The following is a 25,648-nucleotide window of genomic DNA, read 5'->3' as shown; positions in this document are numbered from 1 at the left end:
TCTATAGGTCGAAACTGCATTTTTTTACTGTTCAGTTCAGCCAATTTACTGCCTCCACATATTTGCAATGCTGCATAGGCCCAACTTGAGAGGAATGTATTCATTATGAGAAGAAGGATGAGTATTGGAGTGAGGGATATTGTGTTGTAGTTTGTAGAGTTGAATTATTTGGTTGAGAATGAAAAGGGTTAGTTACTGAAGACATTTGTGGAGAACAAATTAAGGGACAGAACTAAAAAAGGCACTACTGTTGGTGAACAGTAATGGAAAATGCTTGAGGGGTAGGTGTATAGCGAAGATATTTAAAGGCTGGGAGTGAGGTGGAAGGATAGTAAGGGAAGATGATAATGAGAAGTATTTCCATTTACTGATATTAAAACATTTTTTGTCTAGTTTATTTGTACCTTATAATTTGTAAACATTTGTTAGATGTCATTATGAGAGTCTTAGGCTTAAGTATTAGCTATAGATTTTGGCTTCAGTAAGATTTCAGGCATTCATATGTTGGAAATGTTCCTGAAGTAACAGGATTATGAACCAGTGTATGCATATTAGTTATTTTAGCTGAATTTAGAAGAATCTCAACTAGTGTTTTTTGATAAATCATGTATGTTATGTAGGTGATTATTTCAATTTTGTCTTAATTTTGCTTCATTTTTCTCAGAAATAAAGCCATAGCTGACTATCTATGCAGCAATGGCTATATGGATGCCTTGGAAGCCTTTAAAGCAGAAGCAGACATGCCAGGCGAAATTGAAAGAAAGTACTCAGGCCTCCTTGAAAAAAAATGGTGCTCAGTCATCAGACTTCAGAAAAAGGCAAGTGGATTTTTGTTTGTGGTTCTTCAAATAAGTCGTATTATGTTTTCCTGGGGCATCATGTGATTATGCATCAGATATTTAAATGTTTTTATAACTTTTCATTTGTTTGAGGTACCACTTATTTTCTTCAAAGTCTTAGAACCCTACTCATGCTGCACGCTTGTCTTATGTGTTTAGTACCTTTTGCACACCAATCATGCCACATTGATATCTGATGGGGAAATATAATTGCCAGAAAGTGCTTTTGCACTTTACCATTTACAAATTTCTAGTCAAAACCTCCTTCAAATGGTATGGGAAGTGATAGCCAGAAATAATGACAGCGAGAGGGTAGATGAGCACAATTGAGGCTAATTCTTTGTTCTTGACACTACTTCACTAATGTGGAAAATGTTGAGCAAATATGAAAAAAAAAAATTTTTAATTATTATATAACCTTAGGCCCCCATATCAGGTGGTACTTGTAGCTTCAAAGCTTCTGTTGTTTAAGTTACAAGAAAAGGATAAACTTCTTTGGACTAAAAACTTCTTCATCGAGATTGTACTCCAATGATAGAACCTAAATGAAGGTGCTTTTCCCTTGCATTATGACAATAGGCAATGGAGTCCAGTAATTAGATGCTTGATTATAATTATTATTCATGATTTTTCACTGCTTAAGCAGTTGTTCAATTGGCACTGGCACTCATAGTGGATATTGCCACCTCACCAAGGGATTTTGAGAGAGAGCATGGAAAGCTTGCTTATGCACTCTGCCTTAGGACCAGACCTGTGAAACTCAGTCTTCATAAGGAAATGAAAAACATCTCGTTCCTAAGCACTGAATGTACTTTGGAGAAAAAGTTCAAGTTTTGGCATTATCATCATCGTCAAGAATCTGAAACTGGCTCACATTGCCCCACTCCACAAAAGGGAAAGCCAAGCAGTTCCAAAAACTATCAATTGATAGCACTAACATTGAGCATAATTAAAATCTTCGAGAGTCATACGAGGCAAACTGACTGAGTTTATGGAATTAAACTTTCTGTGTAACAGAGGACAACATAGTTTTAGTATATGAAGATCTTGCTTCTCCCAATGATAGAATTGTTGAAGGTTTGGAGAATAAACAAAAGCAAGCAAGGCTATTAGTCAGGAGGACAGGTTAGTTGGGTTATGAGTTTGAATAGAGAAATTTGGACGTATTGGAGTGTTTTAGATACCTGGGAAGGGTCATGGCAGCAAATAGAACTGCTGAAGTGGAATTGAATCATAGGTTGGGTGATGGGATGAAGGTTCTGGGAGCATTGAGGCATGTGTGGAAATAGAAATTATCTGGGAGAGCAAAAATCATTGTTTGAAGGTGTTTTAGTGCCAGTGGTACTCTTTGGTTATGATGCATGGATTATAGATGACTGTGTGGAGGAGGGTGGATGTGTTGGAAATGTTAGGTGGTGTGAGGTCTTTGGAATGAGTAAATAATAAAAAGGTAATGTGGTAATGGAAATAGTGTGGTTGAGAGAGACATGGAGAGGTTGTGCTAAAGTGATTTGGACATGTGGGGAGGATGATTGAGGAGAGGTTTAGATAAGATGATAAGCGTGTCAGAATTGGAGGGGACAGTGAGAAGGAGGAGACCAAATTTTAAATGGAAGGATGGAATGAAAAATATTTTGAGTCTTTCAAGGCCTGAACATGCAGGAGTGAGATATGCACGGGATAGAGTGCATTAGAGCAATGTAGTATACAGCGGGTGATGTGTGGTGTAATCTGAAACAGCTGGGGGAAACCATGGAAAGTTCTGTTGGCTTGTGGTCTAGATGCATTATGAGTGACAGAGAGTGTAAATAAGCAGATGATTTTTTTTTCTTGGGCTACCTTGCTAATGTAGGAAATGGCAAAAAATAATCATTTATGTGTTATGATTAATGATAACACTCCTTCACAATAACATATGAACTGTAAAGGGTGCTGCTAAATTAAAGTGCTGTATTTATAGGGCAATGGAGCAGCCCTGCACTGCCAACTCATAAACACTGCTCAAAATTTCATATATTATTTATACATATGTAGCAAACAGTTATGCAGCATATCTTAACATTTATCCTCCATATATTACCTAAATGACAGTGAAATCAGAATAGAAACAGAAAAGAGATAAATGTATCACTACTTGGGTGGTGGTAGTCAGCTGACTAAGACATTTTGTATGTCTGAAGTTTAAGTTAGCTGCTGAGTGGGGCAGCAGCTTATGGGACCCGGCCAACATTTCCTGGATGGGTGAGGTTCAACAAGCTATGCAGAAGGTCCCTTCTCCCCACTTTTTTTTTCTATGGACTTCAGTGATATTTTGTGGTGAAAGGTGTGTATCACAACTTTTGTTGTAATTTGTTGCCAGCGGGTTAGTAGAATGTATTATTGTAATCATTAAGATATATTATTGTAATCCTTAATTATTGACTTGTAGAGGTAGATTCTCTTGGGATATAAGTAAAGCTTGGCTGTTATGTAATTGGTATTACTTGTGGTCTTACATGAATCTTGTGTTTGACAGGTGATGGAACTGGAGGTAAAGTTGAATGAAGCTGAAAGGGAATATATTGCTGGTGCTCCCACGCGAGACAAACGATCGCCAACTGAATGGATTCCACGACCTCCAGAGAAGTATTGTCTCACAGGACACAGGGCACCAGTAACTAGGGTAAGGATTTATACTTCTTTATTCTTTGTTCATTATATATCCGGATGTTATGTACTCTTAGTTCTACCCTAGAAAGTAGAGGAGCAATTGATTCCCTTGGTATCAGCATCTTTATCTGTATCTTCAAGTGCATATGCATTGATGCCATGGTTCAGTTATATGTCCAGAGTCTTTTTTGAGCCATCATTTGACAAATGAATGTGTAACTTCATGTACAGATACATTTAGATGAGTCCTTCAGCATTGCATCATAAGCAAATTGCCCTGGATCTGACCTAGATTTCACTTCTTAATATCTGTGATAAGTTTTAGGTTAAAATTCATGTCTGAGCCATTGTTTGGTTATGTAACTTATATGCAGCTCCATATGCCTTAATGTACATTTTGTGCCACAATGACCCAGGTTAAATTTTAGGCTGGGGTACAGGTCTTGGCTGCCTTAAATTTTAGTTATTCAGTTTCATATGTAATGCATATTAGTAAATGCCTCAGCATCCCATCAGAAATATGTTGGCCAGGCTTTTATTTCATGCAGTCGAGTCAGACCTTATAATTATGTTTTGTAATGATGCAGGGTAACAGTGGTAATTTTCTTTTTTATTCTTTGTTTCTCCATTCATATCTGATGGGACGTAGACTTTATCCTAAAGCCAGGTAGGGATCTTGCATCCCCCCCTCCCCATTTCCTTTGATGATTGATTACAATCTCCAGCGTTGATGCTTGTCTCCATGGTTCAACTGTTTATGTTCTGAGGCCATTCAGGCAAGAGATCATCCTCCCATTCATCATATAGCACTGCCTGTAATCAGTAAAGTGCATCATCCATAAGGCTAAGCATTTTTTTATTGAAAGGATGAGTGATAACCTTTCCTTTTCATGCACTAATAGGTTATCTGGTTTTTAGCTGAAGGCATCTCTCACAACTTTTGTTGCTGTACCTTTCCTTCACTTTTCCATTCTGACCACTATATCTGTCTCTCCCATTAAAAAAGCAACTCTTTTTGGTTAATGTTTTTCCTCTAATTTTACCGTGGATGACTCCAACAATTCTACCCTGGATAACACTGACATTCGTTCTTCCTCTGATGCTCCTTTTATTAATCCTATGCCCTTTCCTGTAATCTCTTTTCAAACTTATGGATCTGATGGCATCCATCCCTATGGATGGGACTTGCACGGGGACAACAGCACAATTTGAATCCTATTCATACTTGTTTTTTCCTTCCTATTGGAAGCATGCATTGGCACATCCCACCCCAAAGGAGGGAGATTGTTTTAACCCGTCTCTGTCGTCCTGTTGCTTTGACATCTACTTTTTCCAAAGTGTTTGAATCCCTCCTCAACTCTCATGTCTTCAGACATCTTGAATCACACAGGCTTCTCTCTTATTGTCATCAAGGTGGAGATTCACAGATGCTATCCTTTCTTATCTTACTGATGTCTGGTCAACATCTCTGAAAGATTTTGGGGAATCGCATTTGGTTGCCCCTGATATATCCAAAGCTTTTGATACTGTGTGGTATCAGGATCTCATCTCCAAGCTCATTTCTTATGGCTTCCCCCCCCTCGCTTTGTTCCCTCATATGTAACATCTTCTCATGGCTGATCTCCCTTGATGTTGTGGATGGATTAGCCTATCCCCATTTTTCCATCAACGTTTGTGTCCCTCATGATTCTGTTCTTTCTCCTACACTTTTTTTCCCCTTTATTTCTGATGTCCTTTTTATGGACCCAATGGCATCCATCCCCAGTTACTGAAAGAGTGCGCCTTGGTTTTTGCATCATGCTGGATTATCTTTTGTGTTTCTGTTAAAAGACGAACTTTTCCTTCTCCTTGGAAGCATGTGTTGGTACAGCCCCTCCCAAAGAAGGGCAACTGCTCTAACCTTTCTGACTATCATCCTGTTGCTTTGACTTTGCTATTTCCAACGTCTTTGAATCCCTCCTCAACTTCCACAAACTCAGACTTCTTGAATATTGCAGTTGTCCCCTTGGTCATCAGTATGGCCTCTGTAAGGTGAGATCCACTGGTAGATATCCTTTCTTATCATCCTAATGTCTGGTTATCATTTCTTGGAAAGATTATGGCAATGATGTATATTTGTATTTGATATATCTAGAGCTTTTGATTGGATGTGATGTTGGGGGTCACAACCTCCATGTTCCCCTCTTTTGGCTTCCATTCCTCACTTTTTCCCCTCACATCTAGCTTCCTGTCTGGCTGTTCTTTCACCATGATTGTTGATAGATCACCTCTACCTCTATCTCCATCACCAGTGATGTCCCTCAAGGTTCTGTCCTATCTTCTTTGCATTTTCTCATTTGTATCAATGATTTCCTCTCATCTACAGATAAAATGTTCTCACATGCTGACAACTCAGCCCTACATTCCTCCACATCCTTCAAATCTGTTCCTTTGTCTCAGTAGATCTGCATCACATCTCAGTTTGACAAACTTCCTCAGTAAACTAATATTTGGACAATGTCTCAATGGGATAGATGGGATCTTGTTAAGTTTAATGCCTCCCAAACCCAATTTCTGCCCTTCTCTTTAATGCATATTCCTCACGTCTTTCTTCTCTCTTTTGATGGATCTGTAGTTCCACCTATTGACACAATGAACATATTTGGAATTTCTATAACGTCCACAGTCTTGGAAACCTCACATTACAGAACTAGCTAAGTCTGCCTCAAAGAGACTTGGAGCCTTGTATAGGTGTCAAAATTTCATTTGAACAGTTGCTCTGTTTATAAAAAATTGATGTGTCCCTGTATGAAGTACTGCTTTTACATCTGGAGACGTACCAGCTCTGCATCCTTACCAGACAGAGTTGAATAGAAAGCTGTCTGACTTATCAGTTCTAGGCTAACTTCAAATTTTGACTCACTTGCCTTATGCTGTAATGTTGGTTCACTTTCCCTCTTCTATAGGTATTAGGTATTACTTTGGTTTTTGACCCCTTGATGTGGCTCCTTGTGTCCCCACTATTAGCTGCACAGTGCAATACTTGGCAAGCTAGTGCATCACATGGTTACTGTATTGCTGTTGGCAACATAAGGGCGGTTCATTTTGATGACTGTTTCTTTCTGTATACCTTGAAACTTTAGAACTTGCTACCCCTTCATGTCTATCACTCAGTCTAGATCTATGAAGTTTGTTCCCAACTAAATCTCCCTCAAGGGTGTGGTCATAGCAATAGTTTCCATAATTAGTGAACTCCATTGCCGTATCTTAGCCATTATGCCTCATCCTTAACAGGCCAGTGGCAGAGGGCAACTATAGTGTAGTGTTTGCAGAGGCTTCTACCTGATGTTCCCTCTGACTACTACCTATTACTCATGCCTAATGTTTCTACCTACTACTTCTACTTAATGTTTGTACCTAATGCTCCTGCTTGAGTATTCCAACCTACTACTATCTACTGCTCCTACCATTTTGCCAAAAGGCAGGGCTATTGCATAGTGCTCTGCAGGGAAATCTAGTTACAAAGAATGAACTGTTTGAGTTAATGTTTTCAAGTGTTATGTATGACAAGGAGAAATTGTATGTTTGTGGACAGGATCCCAGTAGTTCACGTGTTGGTGAGGCAGAAAGAAAAGAAAAGATGGCTTTTTTCAAAAGGAAAATTTCTCGCTTCCTCAAAATTTATGGAGAATGCTTTTCCTCGTCACTTCTTTTCCCTTTCATTAACCTCTTTATATTTCAGTTTGGGCCCAGCCTTGGTGTGGACTTTGTTCTGACTGGGGTCCATGATGGGGGTCTCCAACATATAAAAAAGTATATTTTGTGGCACTTTTAAAGCTGATCATCGTTTTTTATTCTCATCCTTCTTTTACTTTTCCAGATTTAAAGAAGGCACTTCTCTACAGTGTAATTTTTAACATTTTGCTTTAACTCGCATGGTATTTTTGTTATTTCTGTTGGTGCTTTTGTCGTTTTTATATCAGTGACACACCTTTGTAGATATGAGGAGTTAGCACTTTGTTTTAGGTTTTGGATAATGTGTGCAGGTAAATTTTTCAGGTAATGCAAGAAATTGATGATACACAGTCATTGATGATACACAGTCACTCCTTTCACCATATGTGTATATCTCTATTGTGGAATTATGGGCATGGGAAAAAGGAAGAAATCAGGAACATCACAGAATATCAGACACACACAGGCAGTATGAAAAATTAGTTAAATAATGTGAAAGACATTGGAGTGATAATGACTAATAACCCTAACCTTTGTCAAACACAACAAAACAGTGGTCACCTCATGCAGAAGGATGGCAGGTGGGATCCTACAGACTATCAAGGGAAGGGAAGAAACACTATTTATTTTTTATGAATATGCTAATTTTTTCATGAAATGAGCATTGTTGCTTCCTAACATCACCGTACAAGGCAGTGCAGAATTAGGAAGTATTGAGATATTTTTCATATCCGAAATTAATTTGGTAAAGGATATTAATTACAGGGAATGGCTGAAATCTCTGGAGCTGTACTCCCTGGAGCTTAGACGGAAGATATATTTATATTATCTTCTATACCCGGAAAATCTGAGAAGGTGGTTCCCAACTTGCATCCAGCAATAACATCCTACTGGTGCAACATATGTGGAAGACTTTGTATTATACTTCCTCTGAAGTCCAAAGGTGTGATATGCACAAAAAGAATGCCTTAAATATCCAGGGCCTCAGACAAGTACTTACAAAGTGTCCGAGACCAGCCCAGCTTTGGGGACTGTAGGCCTGAGGGCTGTGGCTTCCAACAACGTGGTCAACCAATGACCAAATCCAAAAGCATGGGCCCAGCCTGGTCTTAAGGTTAAAGGACCCCTGAAGACTGCTACCAGGTATCCCAGAATTGAGAGCTTGTTAAGCAGAGATTTTCGTTAAGAATGGAGGCTTATTATCAGGAGTTGACATCACCTTTTGCACTTGGAGAGTGTTCCATTAAGAGTGCAAGGCATGGCATTCATAGTTAATGGTATTTGCTTATTAGTAGAGATTACAGTACTAGTAAATGGCTTAGTATTAGTATTTGATACTGTAAACGTATATCCATCATTAAAGCTTTCCTGTAAGAATGATAGGTATCACACATAATTTGAATTTGTCTTGTTATTTACAGTTTATGTTTAACAGGTAATTTTCCACCCAATGTATTCGATCATGGTGTCCTCAAGTGAAGATGGAACTATAAAGGTGTGGGATTATGAGACGGGTGACTATGAAAAGACTTTAAAAGGCCACACTGACAGCATTCAAGACATAGCCTTTGACCACAGTGGCAAGTTCCTAGGTATGTTTAGAATAGCTTTTAATAGTTTTCTTGAGTAACTGAGTATTGTTATGAGAGATTTCACATGCACTACCAAAATTTGAGGTGGGATGTCATAATGGGTGAAAATAATTCTTACTGAATATTAGTGATGCTCCAGGTCTTCATGAGATGAATATTAATGAGGTGCCAAAAGCCATTTTGGGAATCCAGTTAATGGTGTATAAGGCAGAGTTCAACGTAATTTAGTAATCCACATTTATAGGAATCTTTCCTGTTAATGAATTAAATGTAACTGATATTGATTAAGTAAATATAACTCTAGCTTGCTTGCATTTCCTCTATTGCTGTTCTCATTCACAATTATGATTTTTTCCCAGCATACAGATCAGGATGAGTTTTTACCCCCTTCTTGTTTCTCATATTCAACTCTTTGTGTTATTCAAGTATTCTCCAAGTGTTCCTTTGATTGGTTTTAGTAGTATCAATTCTTATAATTTTCTTGTTTTCCTTTTTTTTGCAGCTTTAGCGTATCATTTCTTGTTAATTTGTCAACTTTTGGAAGGAAAGAATGTTACCCATGTGTCTGCTGTATGTCAAAAGAGGCAGTTATGAGTGGATAGTAATGGAAGGCTGCAAATCCTTCCCTCATGTATTATTACATCCCAGAAGAGGCATAGAAAGTAGCCAAGTAATGATCTTTCCTCTCAGATTAGTCATCTGTTCCTGACATTGCCTTGCTAAGGCAGGAAATGATAAAGTATGAATTTGTTTTCACACTTGATCTCTGTTTCGTTCTTTAGCGACCTAGTGCCAGGAACAGATGAAGGAAGACTGCATCCACTCATATTTGTTTTCTAACTGTCATGTCCAGTGCATTGAAACCACAGTTCCTTATCCACAGCCATGCTTCACATGACCTGGTTCAGTCCATTGACTGAACTTCAACCCCTGTATACCACATCATTCCATTTCTTTCTATCCCATGTATGTCCTTCTTCCTCTTGCATGTTCAGGCCCCAATTGCTCAAAATCTTTTTCACTCCATCCTTCCCCCTCTAATTTGGTCGTTCCATTCTCTTTATTCCCTCCACTTCTTACACATTTATCTGCTTTTGCACATATCCTCCCTCATCCTCTTCATATGTCCCAACCACTTGAACACACCCACTTCAGCTCTCAACCACACTTTTTATAACCACACCTCTCTCTTACCCTTTTATTGCATACTCGTTCAAACCACTTCACACTGATTATTGTCTTGAAAAATTTAATTTTCAACACATTTCGCATCCTCTGTACAGCCTTATCTATATCCCATGTATCATATCCATTGTATCCATTTGATATTGTTGTGAATACAATACCTTCAACCATACCCATTTTTGCTCTCCCAGATAACATTTTATCTTTCCACACATTCTTCAGTGCTCCTTGAACTTTTGCCTCCTTTCCCACCCAATGACTCACTTCTTACATGGTTCTGTTTACTGCCATGTCTACTCTCAGGTATTTAGAACACCTCACTTCCCCTAAGTTTTCTCATTTAAACTCACACCCCTCCTAATCTAAACCAACTTTTGTACATGCTTTTCAGTTAGTATGTAATCCAGTACTGCCTGCTTTCCATCTCTCTTACTCACAAACATATTCCTGTGTGTCCGTCTTTTTAAACCAAGTTTTCCCAATCTCATCTTTTTTCAGCACTCAACTCTGCAAGCTGTTAACTATTTCCTTTCATAACAATGAATACCCCATACCCCCTAGTTATATACCTTCAACTGCCACATTACTCACCAGCATTCAAATCACCCATCACTGATACCTGGCCCCTTACATCAAAACTGTTGACATACTCACTCAGCTGCTCGTAAAACATATGCCTCTCTTGATTTTTTTTTTTTTATGGTTAGGTGCATAAATGCAAATGTTCATGAATCTCTTGCAAACCACTTTCATTTTGACCCCACCTCACTTTATAATTTACTTCCATACACTCTTTCACACACTACCACATCTCCTGCTTCAGGATTTCCAAACCATTCTTCCCTTGTATCCTTGAGTTTGTATCTTTTGGAGCCAGAAAATCAAGGTTTCTTTTCTCAGACTAGTATATACTTAACTATATAACCTTATTTTTATTCACATTTACTTTCTTCTTTCACACATCTTGGCTACATTCACGCATTAAACCACTTCAACCTGAGCCTTCAAGGAGGATGAGCACTCCCTGCTCGATGTCTTCTTTTGTTCCATCATTTAGAAATTGAAATACAAAAAGGGAGGGTGTCCTGTGGTGAGCACTATGTGTTAGCCCTGCCTTTTGGTAAAGTGGTAGGAGCAGTGGATACAAGTAGTTGGTAGGAACGTTTAGGCAGGATTACTAGAAAGAAATGTTTGGTAGAAGCAGTAGGTTGGAACATCAGATAGGAGCGTCTGCAAACTGTACTTGTCTTGCCCTCTACCAGTGGTTTGTTATGGATGAGTCACTAAAGGCATAAAAAGCAGCACTGGAGTTATGTAGTTATGGAACTTGCCAAGGTCACCCCTTTGAGGGAGTTCAGTTGGAGCAGGCATCAGATATAGAAAGTGGAGGACACTGTCTTTCAGGGCAAAGATTGGTATATTTAATGGTTTAGGATTCCTAACTTGTGTTTTAAATATGCAAGGTATTGGTCCAAGTTGACCAAGTACAGAGGAGGGTGAATGTTTTGGAAATAAAATGCTTGAGGACAGCACTGCGTTTAGTGTAGGAAGGGTTGATCGAGTAAGAAATGAAAGGTTAGAGATGGGTGAGGTAGTAAGAGGAGAATGTAGTAGAGAACTAAAGAATGTGTGCTGAAATGGTTTGGATTTAAGGTGAGGATGAGAGAATGGGATGACAAGGAGGGTATACATGTTGAAAGTAGAGGGAACAAAGGGGAGCCAAGGAGGTGGAAGGATGAAGTGAAAGATGCTTTGAGTGTTTAAGGCCAGAACATGCATGAGAATGTGAGTTGTTCAAGGGATAGAGTGAATTGGAGCAGTGTAGTATACAGTCTTTGATATGCTGTCAGTGCACAGAGGTATGGTGTGTAAAGTGGTAGGGGAAACCACTGAAAGGTGTGTGGGGCCTACTTGTGGATAGGGAGCTTTGGTTTTGTTGCATTTAACATGACAGCTGGGGAATGGATTAAAGCAAATGAAGCCATTTCTTTGTGTGTTAAAGGCACAACCATGCTAACGTGGAATATGGGAAACATGGATGAAAAAGATGTAAGTCAGTCATGGCATGGGGTTTAGTAATTGAAGTGGTGATGAAAACCTTGCCACAGATGAAGTGTGGCAAAGTGGATGGGATTACAGTTGAATTTCTCAAGAAAGGAGATTGAATTTCTCTAGAAAGGGGGATAATTGTGTTGTTCATTGATTAGTTAGGATTTTTATTGTATGTATGGCTTATGTTGATGTACCTGAGGACTGCAGGATGTCCATTTAGTGCCATGGTATAAAGGCAAAGAGAACAAAACTGAATATTCAAATTAGTGATGCAAATTTGTTGAGTCTACATGGTAATCTTATTAGGGAATTTGTGATTGAGAGGGTGTTAGCTTGCACTTAAGTTAGATGAATGTGATTTTGGAAATGGTAGAGGATGTGTGAATTAGGTGTTTGCTGTGAAGAAAGTATGAAAAATACTTAAGTAAACGTAAGGACTTTCATGTAACATTTGTGGATCTGGGGGTTGCTTATGATAACATAGATAGAGATGGTCTTTAGATGTTGCAAATGCATGGTGTGGGAGGAAAGCTGCTATAAGCAGTGAAGAGTTTTTATGTAGTATAACTTTGCGTGTTGTTTGCTGATGATACAGCGCTGGTGGCTGATTCGGGTGAGAAACTGCAGAAGCTGGTGACTGAGTTTGGTAAAGTGTGTGAAAGAAGAAAGCTGAGAGTAAATGTGAATAAGAGCAAGGTTATTAGGTACAGTAGGGTTGAGGGACAAGTCAACTGGGAGGTAAGTTTGAATGGAGAAAAACTGGAGGAAGTGAAGTGTTTTAGATATCTGTGAGTGGATTTGGCTGTGGATGGAACCATGGAAGCGAAAGTGAATCATAGGATGGGGAGGGGGCGAAAGTTCTGGGAGCATTGAAGAATGTGTGGAAGTCGAGAACATTATCTTGGAAAGCAAAAATGGGTATATTTGAAGGAATAGTGGTTCCAGCAATGATATATGGTTGCGAGGCATGGGCGATAGATAGAGTTGTGCGGAGGAGGGTGGAAGTGCTGGAAATGAGATGTTTGAGGACAGTATGTGGTGTGAGGTGGTTTGATCAAGTTAATAATGAAAGGGTAAGAGAGATGTGTGGAAATAAAAAGAGTGTGGTTGAGAGAGCAGAAGAGGAAGAGAGATGTGTGGAAATAAAAAGAGTGTGGTTGAGAGCAGAAGAGGGTGTTTTGAAATGGTTTGGTCACATGGAGAGAATGAGTGAGGAAAGATTGACAAAGAGGATATATGTTTCAGAGGTGAAGGGAACGAGAAGTGGGAGAACAAATTGGAGGTGGAAAGATGGGGTGAAAAAGATTTTGAGTGATTGGGGCCTGAATGCACGAGGGTGAAAGGCGTGCAAGGAATAGAGTGAATTGGAACGATGTGGTATACCGGGGTCGACGTGCTGTCAGTGGATTGAACCAGGGCATGTGAAGTGTCTGGGGTAAACCATGGAAAGTTTTGTGGGGCCTGGATATGGAAAGGAATCTGTGGTTTCGGTGCATTATACATGACAGCTAGAGACTGAGTGTGAACGAATGTGGCCTCTGTTGTCTTTTCCTAATGCTACCTCGCGCACGTGTGGGGAAGGGGTTGTTATCTCATGTGGCGGGGTGGTAACAGGAATGAATAAGGGCAGACTATGAATTATGTACATGTGTATATATGTATATGTATATGTATATGTATATGTAAGTGAGCTTGGGAAGGAGACCTGTGTGGGGAAGTACCAGGAGAGACTGAGTACAGAATGGAAAAAGGTGAGAACAATGGAAGTAAGGGGAGTCGGGGAGGAATGGGATGTATTTAGGGAATCAGTGATGGATTGCGCAAAAGATGCTTGTGGCATGAGAAGAGTGGGAGGTGGGCTGTTTAGAAAGGGTAGTGAGTGGTGGGATGAAGAAGTAAGAGTATTAGTGAAAGAGAAGAGAGAGGCATTTGGACGATTTTTGCAGGGAAAAAATGCAATTGAGTGGGAGAAGTATAAAAGAAAGAGACAGGAGGTCAAGAGAAAGGTGCAAGAGGTGAAAAAAAGGGCAAATGAGAGTTGGGGTGAGAGACTATCAGTAAATTTTAGGGAGAATAAAAAGATGTTCTGGAAGGAGGTAAATAGGGTGCGTAAGACAAGGGAGCAAATGGGAACTTCAGTGAAGGGCGTAAATGGGGAGGTGATAACAAGTAGCGGTGATGTGAGAAGGAGATGGAATGAGTATTTTGAAGGTTTGTTGAATGTGTCTGATGACAGAGTGGCAGATATAGGGTGTTTTGGTCGAGGTGGTGTGCAAAGTGAGAGGGTTAGGGAAAATGATTTGATAAACAGAGAAGAGGTAGTAAAAGCTTTGCGGAAGATGAAAGCCGGCAAGGCAGCAGGTTTGGATGGTATTGCAGTGGAATTTATTAAGAAAGGGGGTGACTGTATTGTTGACTGGTTGGTAAGGTTATTTAATGTATGTATGACTCATGGTGAGGTGCCTGAGGATTGGCGGAATGCGTGCATAGTGCCATTGTACAAAGGCAAAGGGGATAAGAGTGAGTGCTCAAATTACAGAGGTATAAGTTTGTTGAGTATTCCTGGTAAATTATATGGGAGGGTATTGATTGAGAGGGTGAAGGCATGTACAGAGCATCAGATTGGGGAAGAGCAGTGCGGTTTCAGAAGTGGTAGAGGATGTGTGGATCAGGTGTTTGCTTTGAAGAATGTATGTGAGAAATACTTAGAAAAGCAAATGGATTTGTATGTAGCATTTATGGATCTGGAGAAGGCATATGATAGAGTTGATAGAGATGCTCTGTGGAAGGTATTAAGAATATATGGTGTGGGAGGCAAGTTGTTAGAAGCAGTGAAAAGTTTTTATCGAGGATGTAAGGCATGTGTACGTGTAGGAAGAGAGGAAAGTGATTGGTTCTCAGTGAATGTAGGTTTGCGGCAGGGGTGTGTGATGTCTCCATGGTTGTTTAATTTGTTTATGGATGGGGTTGTAAAGGAGGTGAATGCAAGAGTCCTGGAAAGAGGGGCAAGTATGAAGTCTGTTGGGGATGAGAGAGCTTGGGAAGTGAGTCAATTGTTGTTCGATGATGATACAGCGCTGGTGGCTGATTCATGTGAGAAACTGCAGAAGCTGGTGACTGAGTTTGGTAAAGTGTGTGGAAGAAGAAAGTTGAGAGTAAATGTGAATAAGAGCAAGGTTATTAGGTACAGTAGGGGTGAGGGTCAAGTCAATTGGGAGGTGAGTTTGAATGGAGAAAAACTGGAGGAAGTGAAGTGTTTTAGATATCTGGGAGTGGATCTGTCAGCGGATGGAACCATGGAAGCGGAAGTGGATCATAGGGTGGGGGAGGGGGCGAAAATTTTGGGAGCCTTGAAAAATGTGTGGAAGTCGAGAACATTATCTCGGAAAGCAAAAATGGGTATGTTTGAGGGAATAGTGGTTCCAACAATGCTGTATGGTTGCGAGGCGTGGGCTATGGATAGAGATGTGCGCAGGAGGATGGATGTGCTGGAAATGAGATGTTTGAGGACAATGTGTGGTGTGAGGTGGTTTGATCGAGTAAGTAACGTAAGGGTAAGAGAGATGTGTGGAAATAAAAAGAGCGTGGTCGAGAGAGCAGAAGAGGGTGTTTTGAAATGGTTTGGGCACATGGAGAGAATGAGTGAGGAGAGATTGACCAAGAGGATATATGTGTCGGAGGTGGAGGGAACGAGGAGAAGAGGGAGACCAAATTGGAGGTGGAAAGATGGAGTGAAAAAGATTTTGTGTGATCGGGGCCTGAACATGCAGGAGGGTGAAAGGAGGGCAAGAAATAGAGTGAATTGGAGTCATGTGGTATACAGGGGTTGACGTGCTGTCAGTGGATTGAAGCAAGGCATGTGAAGCGTCTGGGGTAAACCATGGAAAGCTGTGTAGGTATGTATATTTGCGTGTCTGGACGTGTGTATGTACATGTGTATGGGGGGGGGGGGTTGGGCCATTTCTTTCGTCTGTTTCCTTGCGCTACCTCGCAAATGCGGGAGACAGCGACAAAGTATAAAAAAAAAAAAAAAAAAAATATATATATATATATATATATATATGTACACGTCGAGATGTATAGGTATGTATATGTGTATGTATATACATGTGTATGTGGGTGGGTTGGGCCATTCTTTCGTCTGTTTCCTTGCGCTACCTCGCTAATGTGGGGAAACAGCGACAAAGTATAATAATAAAATAGATAACTTTGCGTGTATTCATTTCAGTTAATATACTGTGCTGTGCTTCTTTTTTTTTTTCTTCTTCTTCTTCAAAGGTGCAATTCTTGATGGATTGGGAGTTTATCATGTATTTGTCTTTCTTTCCAGTCTCGTGTAGTGCTGATATGTCAATCAAACTGTGGGATTTCTCATCGTACGAGTGTGTCAAGACAATGCATGGTCACGACCACAATGTGTCCTCAGTCACCTTTATGCCCTCAGGGGACTACCTCCTCAGCTGTTCAAGAGATAAGACCATTAAGATGTGGGAAGTGGCCACAGGGTGAGTTTGGAAGGAACCAAAGGATGATTTGGTTATATTTCATGCATTATCATGAAATTTTTAGTCAGTGACATGCAATGATCTGTCTAAATGAGCCACACTTCTCATCTTTCTTTTGTAGTATTATGATTATTGAATGGTTCAGTCATATAGGCAGATTTGCTGACATTCAGAAAGTTGATTCAAGTTGAATGTTATGCTATAAGTGTAAAAACGCTAAATTCTGTAGATAGTAAGGTTCAGCACGTTAGACAGTAATATACTTCATAATTATCACACAGCTAATGCATAATTAAATCATAGTATAATGTTGTATCATCAGATTGTTCGCATGGGAAAGGGCTCTTCATTAATGCTGATTGTCCATTGAATTGCACCATTTTTTCATAAACTCAACAATGAACAGATATGCAATATATTTGTGTGTCAGAGGTTGAGGGAACAAGGAGAAGTGGGAGACCAAATTGGAGGTGAAAGGATGGAGTGAAAAAGATTTTGAGCGATCGGGGCCTGGACATGCAGGAAGAAGAAAGGCGTGCATGGAATAAAATGAATTGGAATTGTGTGGTTTACTTGGGTCGATGTGCTGTCAGTGGCCTGAACCAGGGCATGTGAAACGTCTGGGGTAAACCATGGAAGCAATGAGAATTTTTTATCAAGGGTGTCAGGCAAGTGTGCATGTAGGAGGGAGGAGAGTAAGTGGATTCTGTTAATGACTGTTCTGCAGCAAGAATGTGTGGTGTCACCATGGCTCTTTAATTTGTTTATGGATGGGGTGGTGAAGGAGGTAAATGTGAGTCTTGGATAGAGGGGCGAGTGTGTAGTTTGTATGGTATGAGGGGGGCCTGGGAAGTAAGTTTTTTGTTGATGACAGAGCACTGGTGTTAGATGCAAATGAGAAACTATAGTGTTTGAAAGGAGGAAGTTGAGTTTCGATGTGAGTAAAAGGAAGGTTATTAGGTTAAGCATGGTAGAGGGACAGGTGAGTTGTGGTGAGTTTGAATGGAGAAAGATGGAAGAAGTGACGTGATGTAGATTCGTGTGAGTGGACATGACAGCAAATGGAACTGTGAAAGCTCTTAAGAATGTTTGGAAAGAAGTTGTTATCTGGGAGGGCAAGAATAAGTTTATTTTAAGTTGTAGTAGTTCCAACTATGTTGTGTGGATGTGAGACATGGGCTATAGATGAGAATGTGCAGATGATGATGAATGTATTGGAAATGAAATAGTTGAGGACAGTAAATGGTGTGACGTGGTTTGTTCAAGTGAGTGATGAAAGAGTAAAAGAGAGTTATGGTGATAAGAGTGTGGTTGAGAGAGCTGAAGAGGACGTTTTGAAATAACTTGGACATATGAAGACAGCGAGTGAACAGAGGTTGACAAAGAGGATACATGTGTCAGAAGTGGAGAGGATAAGGAGAATGGGGAGACCAGATTGAAGATGGAAGGAAGGATTGAAAAAGATACTGAGAGGTTGGTGCCTGAACATGCTGGAGAGTGAAAGGTATACACGGAATATTGTGAATTGGAATGATGTAGTATACAGGGGTCAACGTGCAGTCACTGGACTGAACTGGGGCGTGTGAAGCAACTTGGGGAGACCATCAAAAGGTCAGTGGGACCTGGTTATGGATGGATGCTGTGGCTTCAGTGCATTGCACATGACAGCTAGAGAATGGATGTGAGTAAATGTGGCTTTTTCTTCGTTTGATCCTGGCACTACCTCTCCACACAAGCCTCTTTTAAACAGCAAGCTGATCTTCATCACCCTTTTCTCATTTATATAATTTTCTTGTTTCTTAAAGCCTCTACAAATCTTCATCCTTGCCTCCACTAATTATTGATCAAGCATCCTACCAGCTAACCCCCTCAGTTCATTCACATCCAAGAGTTTCCTTTTTGCATGTCAATCAGTCATTATACAATCCAGTAATCCTTCCTTACATTCTACCCTATTCTCCAACATATATATATATAATGTATGTTCCTCTTTTGAAACCACATATTCTTGGTCACCAGTCCTTTTTCAGCACACAACCCTACAAGTAGGTCACCATTATTATTCCCAGTGTTGAATATCCCTTTTCCCCTAGTTATATCCTCAACTGCCACAATACCCATTGTTGTATGCTAGTCACTAATTGCAGATACCAAATTTCATACATAACTGTGGACACACACTTTCAATTCCTCCAGAAACTTTTCTCTTTTCCCCATTTCTCTTACGTCAAGGTGCATATGTACTGATAATCACATACCTGTCGTAATCCACTTGCAGTTTTACCCACATTAGTTTGAGGCCCACTCTTTATACTCTTTCTTATATTCCTACAACTTCTACAGCAGAAGTATTACCCTTTCCTCAGCTCTTCCCCTTTTACTGACACCTGACTACCCGTAAGTCATTCTCAGTCTATTGGTCTTCCTTCCCTTACCTTTTGTTTCTCGCAGAGCTAGAACATACAGGTTCCTCTCTTCAGACGTACTACCTGTCTCTCCTTTTTTCTCTTCTTGGTTACATTCAGACACGTTAGACATCCAAATCAGAGCCTTTTACGAGGATAAGCACTCCTCACTTATCTCCTTCTGTTTCAACATGTAGTTGCCTTCAGTAACACTATGGGAATACATGGAAAGTATTCTTTCTCCCACATCCTCTAGGATACATGTTTTTTTTTTTTTTTTTTTTTTTTTTTATACTTTGTCGCTGTCTCCCGCGTTTGCGAGGTAGCGCAAGGAAACAGACGAAAGAAATGGCCCAACCCCCCCCCCATACACATGTACATACACTCGTCCACACACGCAAATATACATACCTACACAGCTTTCCATGGTTTACCCCAGACGCTTCACATGCCTTGCTTCAATCCACTGACAGCACGTCAACCCCTGTATACCACATGACTCCAATTCACTCTATTTCTTGCCCTCCTTTCACCCTCCTGCATGTTCAGGCCCCGATCACACAAAATCTTTTTCACTCCATCTTTCCACCTCCAATTTGGTCTCCCTCTTCTCCTCGTTCCCTCCACCTCCGACACATATATCCTCTTGGTCAATCTCTCCTCACTCATTCTCTCCATGTGCCCAAACCATTTCAAAACACCCTCTTCTGCTCTCTCAACCACGCTCTTTTTATTTCCACACATCTCTCTCACCATTACGTTACTTACTCGATCAAACCACCTCACACCACACATTGTCCTCAAACATCTCATTTCCAGCACATCCATCCTCCTGCGCACATCTCTATCCATAGCCCACGCCTCGCAACCATACAACATTGTTGGAACCACTATTCCCTCAAACATACCCATTTTTGCTTTCCGAGATAATGTTCTCGACTTCCACACATTTTTCAAGGCTCCCAAAATTTTCGCCCCCTCCCCCACCCTATGATCCACTTCCGCTTCCATGGTTCCATCCGCTGACAGATCCACTCCCAGATATCTAAAACACTTCACTTCCTCCAGTTTTTCTCCATTCAAACTCACCTCCCAATTGACTTGACCCTCACCCCTACTGTACCTAATAACCTTGCTCTTATTCACATTTACTCTCAACTTTCTTCTTCCACACACTTTACCAAACTCAGTCACCAGCTTCTGCAGTTTCTCACATGAATCAGCCACCAGCGCTGTATCATCAGCGAACAACAACTGACTCACTTCCCAAGCTCTCTCATCCCCAACAGACTTCATACTTGCCCCTCTTTCCAGGACTCTTGCATTTACCTCCCTTACAACCCCATCCATAAACAAATTAAACAACCATGGAGACATCACACATCCCTGCCGCAAACCTACATTCACTGAGAACCAATCACTTTCCTCTCTTCCTACACGTACACATGCCTTACATCCTCGATAAAAACTTTTCACTGCTTCTAACAACTTGCCTCCCACACCATATATTCTTAATACCTTCCACAGAGCATCTCTATCAACTCTATCATATGCCTTCTCCAGATCCATAAATGCTACATACAAATCCATTTGCTTTTCTAAGTATTTCTCACATACATTCTTCAAAGCAAACACCTGATCCACACATCCTCTACCACTTCTGAAACCGCACTGCTCTTCCCCAATCTGATGCTCTGTACATGCCTTCACCCTCTCAATCAATACCCTCCCATATAATTTACCAGGAATACTCAACAAACTTATACCTCTGTAATTTGAGCACTCACTCTTATCCCCTTTGCCTTTGTACAATGGCACTATGCACGCATTCCGCCAATCCTCAGGCACCTCACCATGAGTCATACATACATTAAATAACCTTACCAACCAGTCAACAATACAGTCACCCCCTTTTTTAATAAATTCCACTGCAATACCATCCAAACCTGCTGCCTTGCCGGCTTTCATCTTCCGCAAAGCTTTTACTACCTCTTCTCTGTTTACCAAATCATTTTCCCTAACCCTCTCACTTTGCACACCACCTCGACCAAAACACCCTATATCTGCCACTCTGTCATCAGACACATTCAACAAACCTTCAAAATACTCATTCCATCTCCTTCTCACATCACCGCTACTTGTTATCACCTCCCCATTTACGCCCTTCACTGAAGTTCCCATTTGCTCCCTTGTCTTACGCACCCTATTTACCTCCTTCCAGAACATCTTTTTATTCTCCCTAAAATTTACTGATAGTCTCTCACCCCAACTCTCATTTGCCCTTTTTTTCACCTCTTGCACCTTTCTCTTGACCTCCTGTCTCTTTCTTTTATACTTCTCCCACTCAATTGCATTTTTTTCCTGCAAAAATCGTCCAAATGCCTCTCTCTTCTCTTTCACTAATACTCTTACTTCTTCATCCCACCACTCACTACCCTTTCTAAACAGCCCACCTCCCACTCTTCTCATGCCACAAGCATCTTTTGCGCAATCCATCACTGATTCCCTAAATACATCCCATTCCTCCCCCACTCCCCTTACTTCCATTGTTCTCACCTTTTTCCATTCTGTACACAGTCTCTCCTGGTACTTCCCCACACAGGTCTCCTTCCCAAGCTCACTTACTCTCACCACCTTCTTCACCCCAACATTCACTCCTCTTTTCTGAAAACCCACACTAATCTTCACCTTAGCCTCCACAAGATAATGATCAGACATCCCTCCAGTAGCACCTCTCAGCACATTAACATCCAAAAGTCTCTCTTTCGCACGCCTGTCAATTAACACGTAATCCAATAACGCTCTCTGGCCATCTCTCCTACTTACATAAGTATACTTATGTATATCTCGCTTTTTAAACCAGGTATTCCCAATCATCAGTCCTTTTTCAGCACATAAATCTACAAGCTCTTCACCATTTCCATTTACAACACTGAACACCCCATGCATACCAATTATTCCCTCAACTGCCACATTACTCACCTTTGCATTCAAGTCACCCATCACTATAACCCGGTCTCGTGCATCAAAACCGCTAACACACTCATTTAGCTGCTCCCAAAACACTTGCCTCTCATGAACTTTCTTCTCATGCCCAGGTGCATATGCACTAATAATCACCCACCTCTCTCCATCAACTTTCAATTTTACCCATATTAATCGAGAATTTACTTTCTTACATTCTATCACATACTCCCACAACTCCTGTTTCAGGAGTATTGCTACTCCTTCCCTTGCTCTTGTCCTCTCACTAACCCCTGACTTCACTCCCCAGACATTTCCAAACCACTCTTCCCCTTTACCCTTGAGCTTCGTTTCACTCAGAGCCAAAACATCCAGGTTCCTTTCCTCAAACATACTACCTATCTCTCCTTTTTTCACATCTTGGTTACATCCACACACATTTAGGCACCCCACTCTGAGCCTTCGAGGAGGATGATCACTCCCCGCGTGACTCCTTCTTCTGTTTCCCATTTTAGAAAGTTAATACAAGGAGGGGAGGATTTCCGGCCCCCCGCTCCCGTCCCCTCTAGTCGCTTTTTTCATATTAGCACAAATTATCCCTTTCATAACCACTGTTTCCATATTGTACCGAAATATTTCCTTCCAATTCCTTCATATAAACAATTATTACTTTTTTTGGTACAGTAAGTCTACCGAAGTTACCCATACTTTCTCCTTCATATATACACAATCTTATGCTGAAGGCTTGTGAAACTGAACAATGTTTTTTTCTATATTTGTGGTATAGGTATACAATTATAGTGTAATTATCCTTCGCGAATAAAAAAAAAAAAACATTTCCAAACCATCAACTTCCACGATGATCGACTTGTGACATTCATCCTCCTTCATTATCCTATCAATCAAAATGTACCTCGGACATTTCAGTTGGAGAGGGTGTGATATCTATAAAGCTGAGGTAGGTGAAGGCTGCAAGTGGTTAATGCAAACCACTGAACCAAGTGCTGCAGTAATACGGTTAAGTATCGGAGCAGCAAGATATATTTCTAACATCACTGGTGATATCAATTCTGCAAATAGGTTACAATTATGCCACACGATTTCCCCGTTATAATACGATATTTGCATGAACACTCCTGCCTGTCCTTCTCGTAAGCAGGATATTGATACACTCCATCATTCGTCAGCGATAAAGTTGGCCGATACCGAAATTATCAATTTCTCTTCACTGACGACTCTTTGTTCGTATCACACTGATGCGTTGTGTGAGGTTAGACATTCAATACATCATGAAATATATTGAACAAATTTCAAAACCCTTCAAAACAAAGCAAGGGTAGCGACAACGCAGGGAAGAGCAGTAACAACTAGCTAGCTCTGAGAGAACGACTACAGCTCCGAACATGTCAGTTGCTGGCACGCGACCGAGTCGGAACACCGACGATTGCACATTGTCCTGCGCAATGTCGCTGCTCATGTAGTTATGGCTACCACCGCTATGGAGCAGTGATGGCTTGCCTAACTGACGTATTCGAGCATGTTTATCCTTTGGAATTCTTATTTTATTGAGCTAAACTTCATATATGCAAAGTTTCATTAGCGAGACGAATATAACGATGTTTTATTAGCCTCAATAATGTTCAAAACTTGCCGTTTTGAAAGTCTTAGAGAATTGAAGCGTTTTACACAACTAAGGCGCCAAGCACCTAAAATTGGCTAATCATAAAACAGCAAAGAACCCAACATTTACCAGAATTTGCGAAGCCCAATTCTAAGGTTTGAAAGCCAAGCAGAACGCAAGGGTCAGCGAATCTCATTAGCTTTGTCTAATATGAACTAGGTAGACGCACTAGAGGAAACCCTCCCTCTTAACACTGGTTACTGGCCCACAAAATGAAAACAGCTTGTTGTTCGGGCTCTCAAGAGGCTAGCTGCCAATTTTGACCCCTTCGAAAGGCAAATTAGAACGGTAGAACAGTTTCAGAACCCACGACCCAATGAAGTTCGCTGGCAACGAAGCAACGGTGTCCGCGCCTTTGCGACTGCTGGGGGGTTGGTCTCTAACAATATTCAGAGTGAGCCACTGAGATAATACATTTTACTTTGATCCCAGCCCTGAGCACACTGAAACATAATACATGTATATGTACATATATGTTTACGTGTTTGCAGAGGTTGTATCAAAGTATAGAAATGATTCTCATATAACAAAGTAGACTTGCAAACTAGATACCATTTGTTTTCAAGAATAAGCTTTTCAGTATACAGAAAGAAAGATTTAGTTTATTAGATTCTCTTATCGAGTACTCTTTCCTACCTACAGCTGCAGTTGATATATTATCAAGAACACAGCTGAATGTGGGTTATTTTATTTTTAATTTTTAACCAGGTTATCATCTACATTATGATGAAATCTTTTTCTGGCATCAAGTACAGAGCCTTGGATACCTGTTTGTTTTACACTGTGAACATTTTTTATATTGTGTAACAATTTTTTTATGTTGTATATATTATGGAAGATAGTTCTAGTTTTGGACACTTACATCTGTACTTGGATACAGATCAGTTAGAGAGAAAAATTACCATCACTCTGTGACCATATTTTGATGGTTAAAGAAATTAGAAACATATTATTTCTTCCGTATTGCTTGAGGACTTTTCTTTAAGACTGTAATCTGTTTCTTGATTCTTCCTTACCAAGGCAGGAAATGTGAGTAATTATGAAATGAAAGGTTATCTAATGAATAGAATTTTCACATAGGTCCTGAGGTTGAAAGGTTCAGAATCAACATGGCCCCAGTCAAAGGCTACAAGGCCATTCAATCCTTTTGGCAGGTACTGTGTGAAGACATTTACAGGACATCGAGAATGGGTGAGGATGGTACGAGTGTGCAGTGATGGCTCTCTCATTGCCTCATGTTCCAATGACCAGACTGTTCGTGTGTGGCTCACAGCCACAAAAGAGTGTAAGGTAAGCATCAGTCTTATGTTTAAGAGTGCTTGAGATGCTTTATACTTTTCATGCAGTTTGAGTTATGTCTGAATTCTCTTCCTGTACTTGAACCTCTGCTTTTCTCAAAACAACAAGTTGGTGAGCATTCTTTTGTTCCTGCCCATTTAGTACAGCAGTAGCCTGATGATTGATTAGAAAAGAAAGGAAGAAAAGTCTGATCACTTGGAATCTTTTGAACTTAATGCCATTAGAAGGAACCACTGTTATAATGTGCAGTTTTCAGCCTGCCTGTCCTTTACCAGTATTGTATAGCAAGTTCATAAAAGTGACCTTTTAGCAGAAATCCAACTTATTTTTTCATAAACTCTTTCCTTACCTTAAGAACTCACCTTTAACTGAGGTTTAAAAGGCCATGGTATTGCCTTTCAGTTCAGAAACGTTCTTCCTCTGCTAGTTGTAATGTCCACATTGATTTTGATATATGCATTGACTGTGGAGAGAATTAGCCAAATTAGGGGTAACCACTAGATTCTTAAACCAAGTTTATAAATTTGTCTCTTTATATTTAATCTAGAGGGAGCATGTAATCTATGCTCATCAAAAGTGTAGAATCCTGTATGATTTCCAGAGTTGTAAAGATCAGTTTATCCATCTAGTTCATTGTATTCCACTCATGACCCCTTTTTAAAAATATTGCAACACTCGCAACCCCTCCCCCCATATTATCCTGTTCAGTTTCATAGTCAACAATCCCTTTTGGCAGTGAGTGTACTGTGGTGCAGTTTCAAGG

General features: G+C 40.3%; 1 protein-coding gene across 2 annotated transcripts in view; it reads left to right on the top strand.

The window, feature by feature from the left end:
- Window positions 1-25,648, top strand: part of Lis-1 (LisH and WD40 domain-containing Lis-1) — a 70,711-nt gene that overhangs the window by 33,463 nt on the left and 11,600 nt on the right. For both annotated transcript variants that reach the window (XM_071662854.1, XM_071662855.1), the window contains 5 exons: window positions 665-818; window positions 3,355-3,501; window positions 8,638-8,794; window positions 16,362-16,536; window positions 24,741-24,876. In XM_071662854.1, the coding sequence (XP_071518955.1) occupies window positions 665-818; window positions 3,355-3,501; window positions 8,638-8,794; window positions 16,362-16,536; window positions 24,741-24,876 (769 nt within the window). The remainder of the gene's footprint in view (window positions 1-664; window positions 819-3,354; window positions 3,502-8,637; window positions 8,795-16,361; window positions 16,537-24,740; window positions 24,877-25,648) is intronic.

Source organism: Panulirus ornatus, chromosome 6 (assembly GCF_036320965.1).
Source record: "Panulirus ornatus isolate Po-2019 chromosome 6, ASM3632096v1, whole genome shotgun sequence".
NCBI lineage: Eukaryota > Metazoa > Arthropoda > Malacostraca > Decapoda > Palinuridae > Panulirus > Panulirus ornatus.
This window is presented reverse-complemented; position numbering and strand designations above follow the sequence as displayed.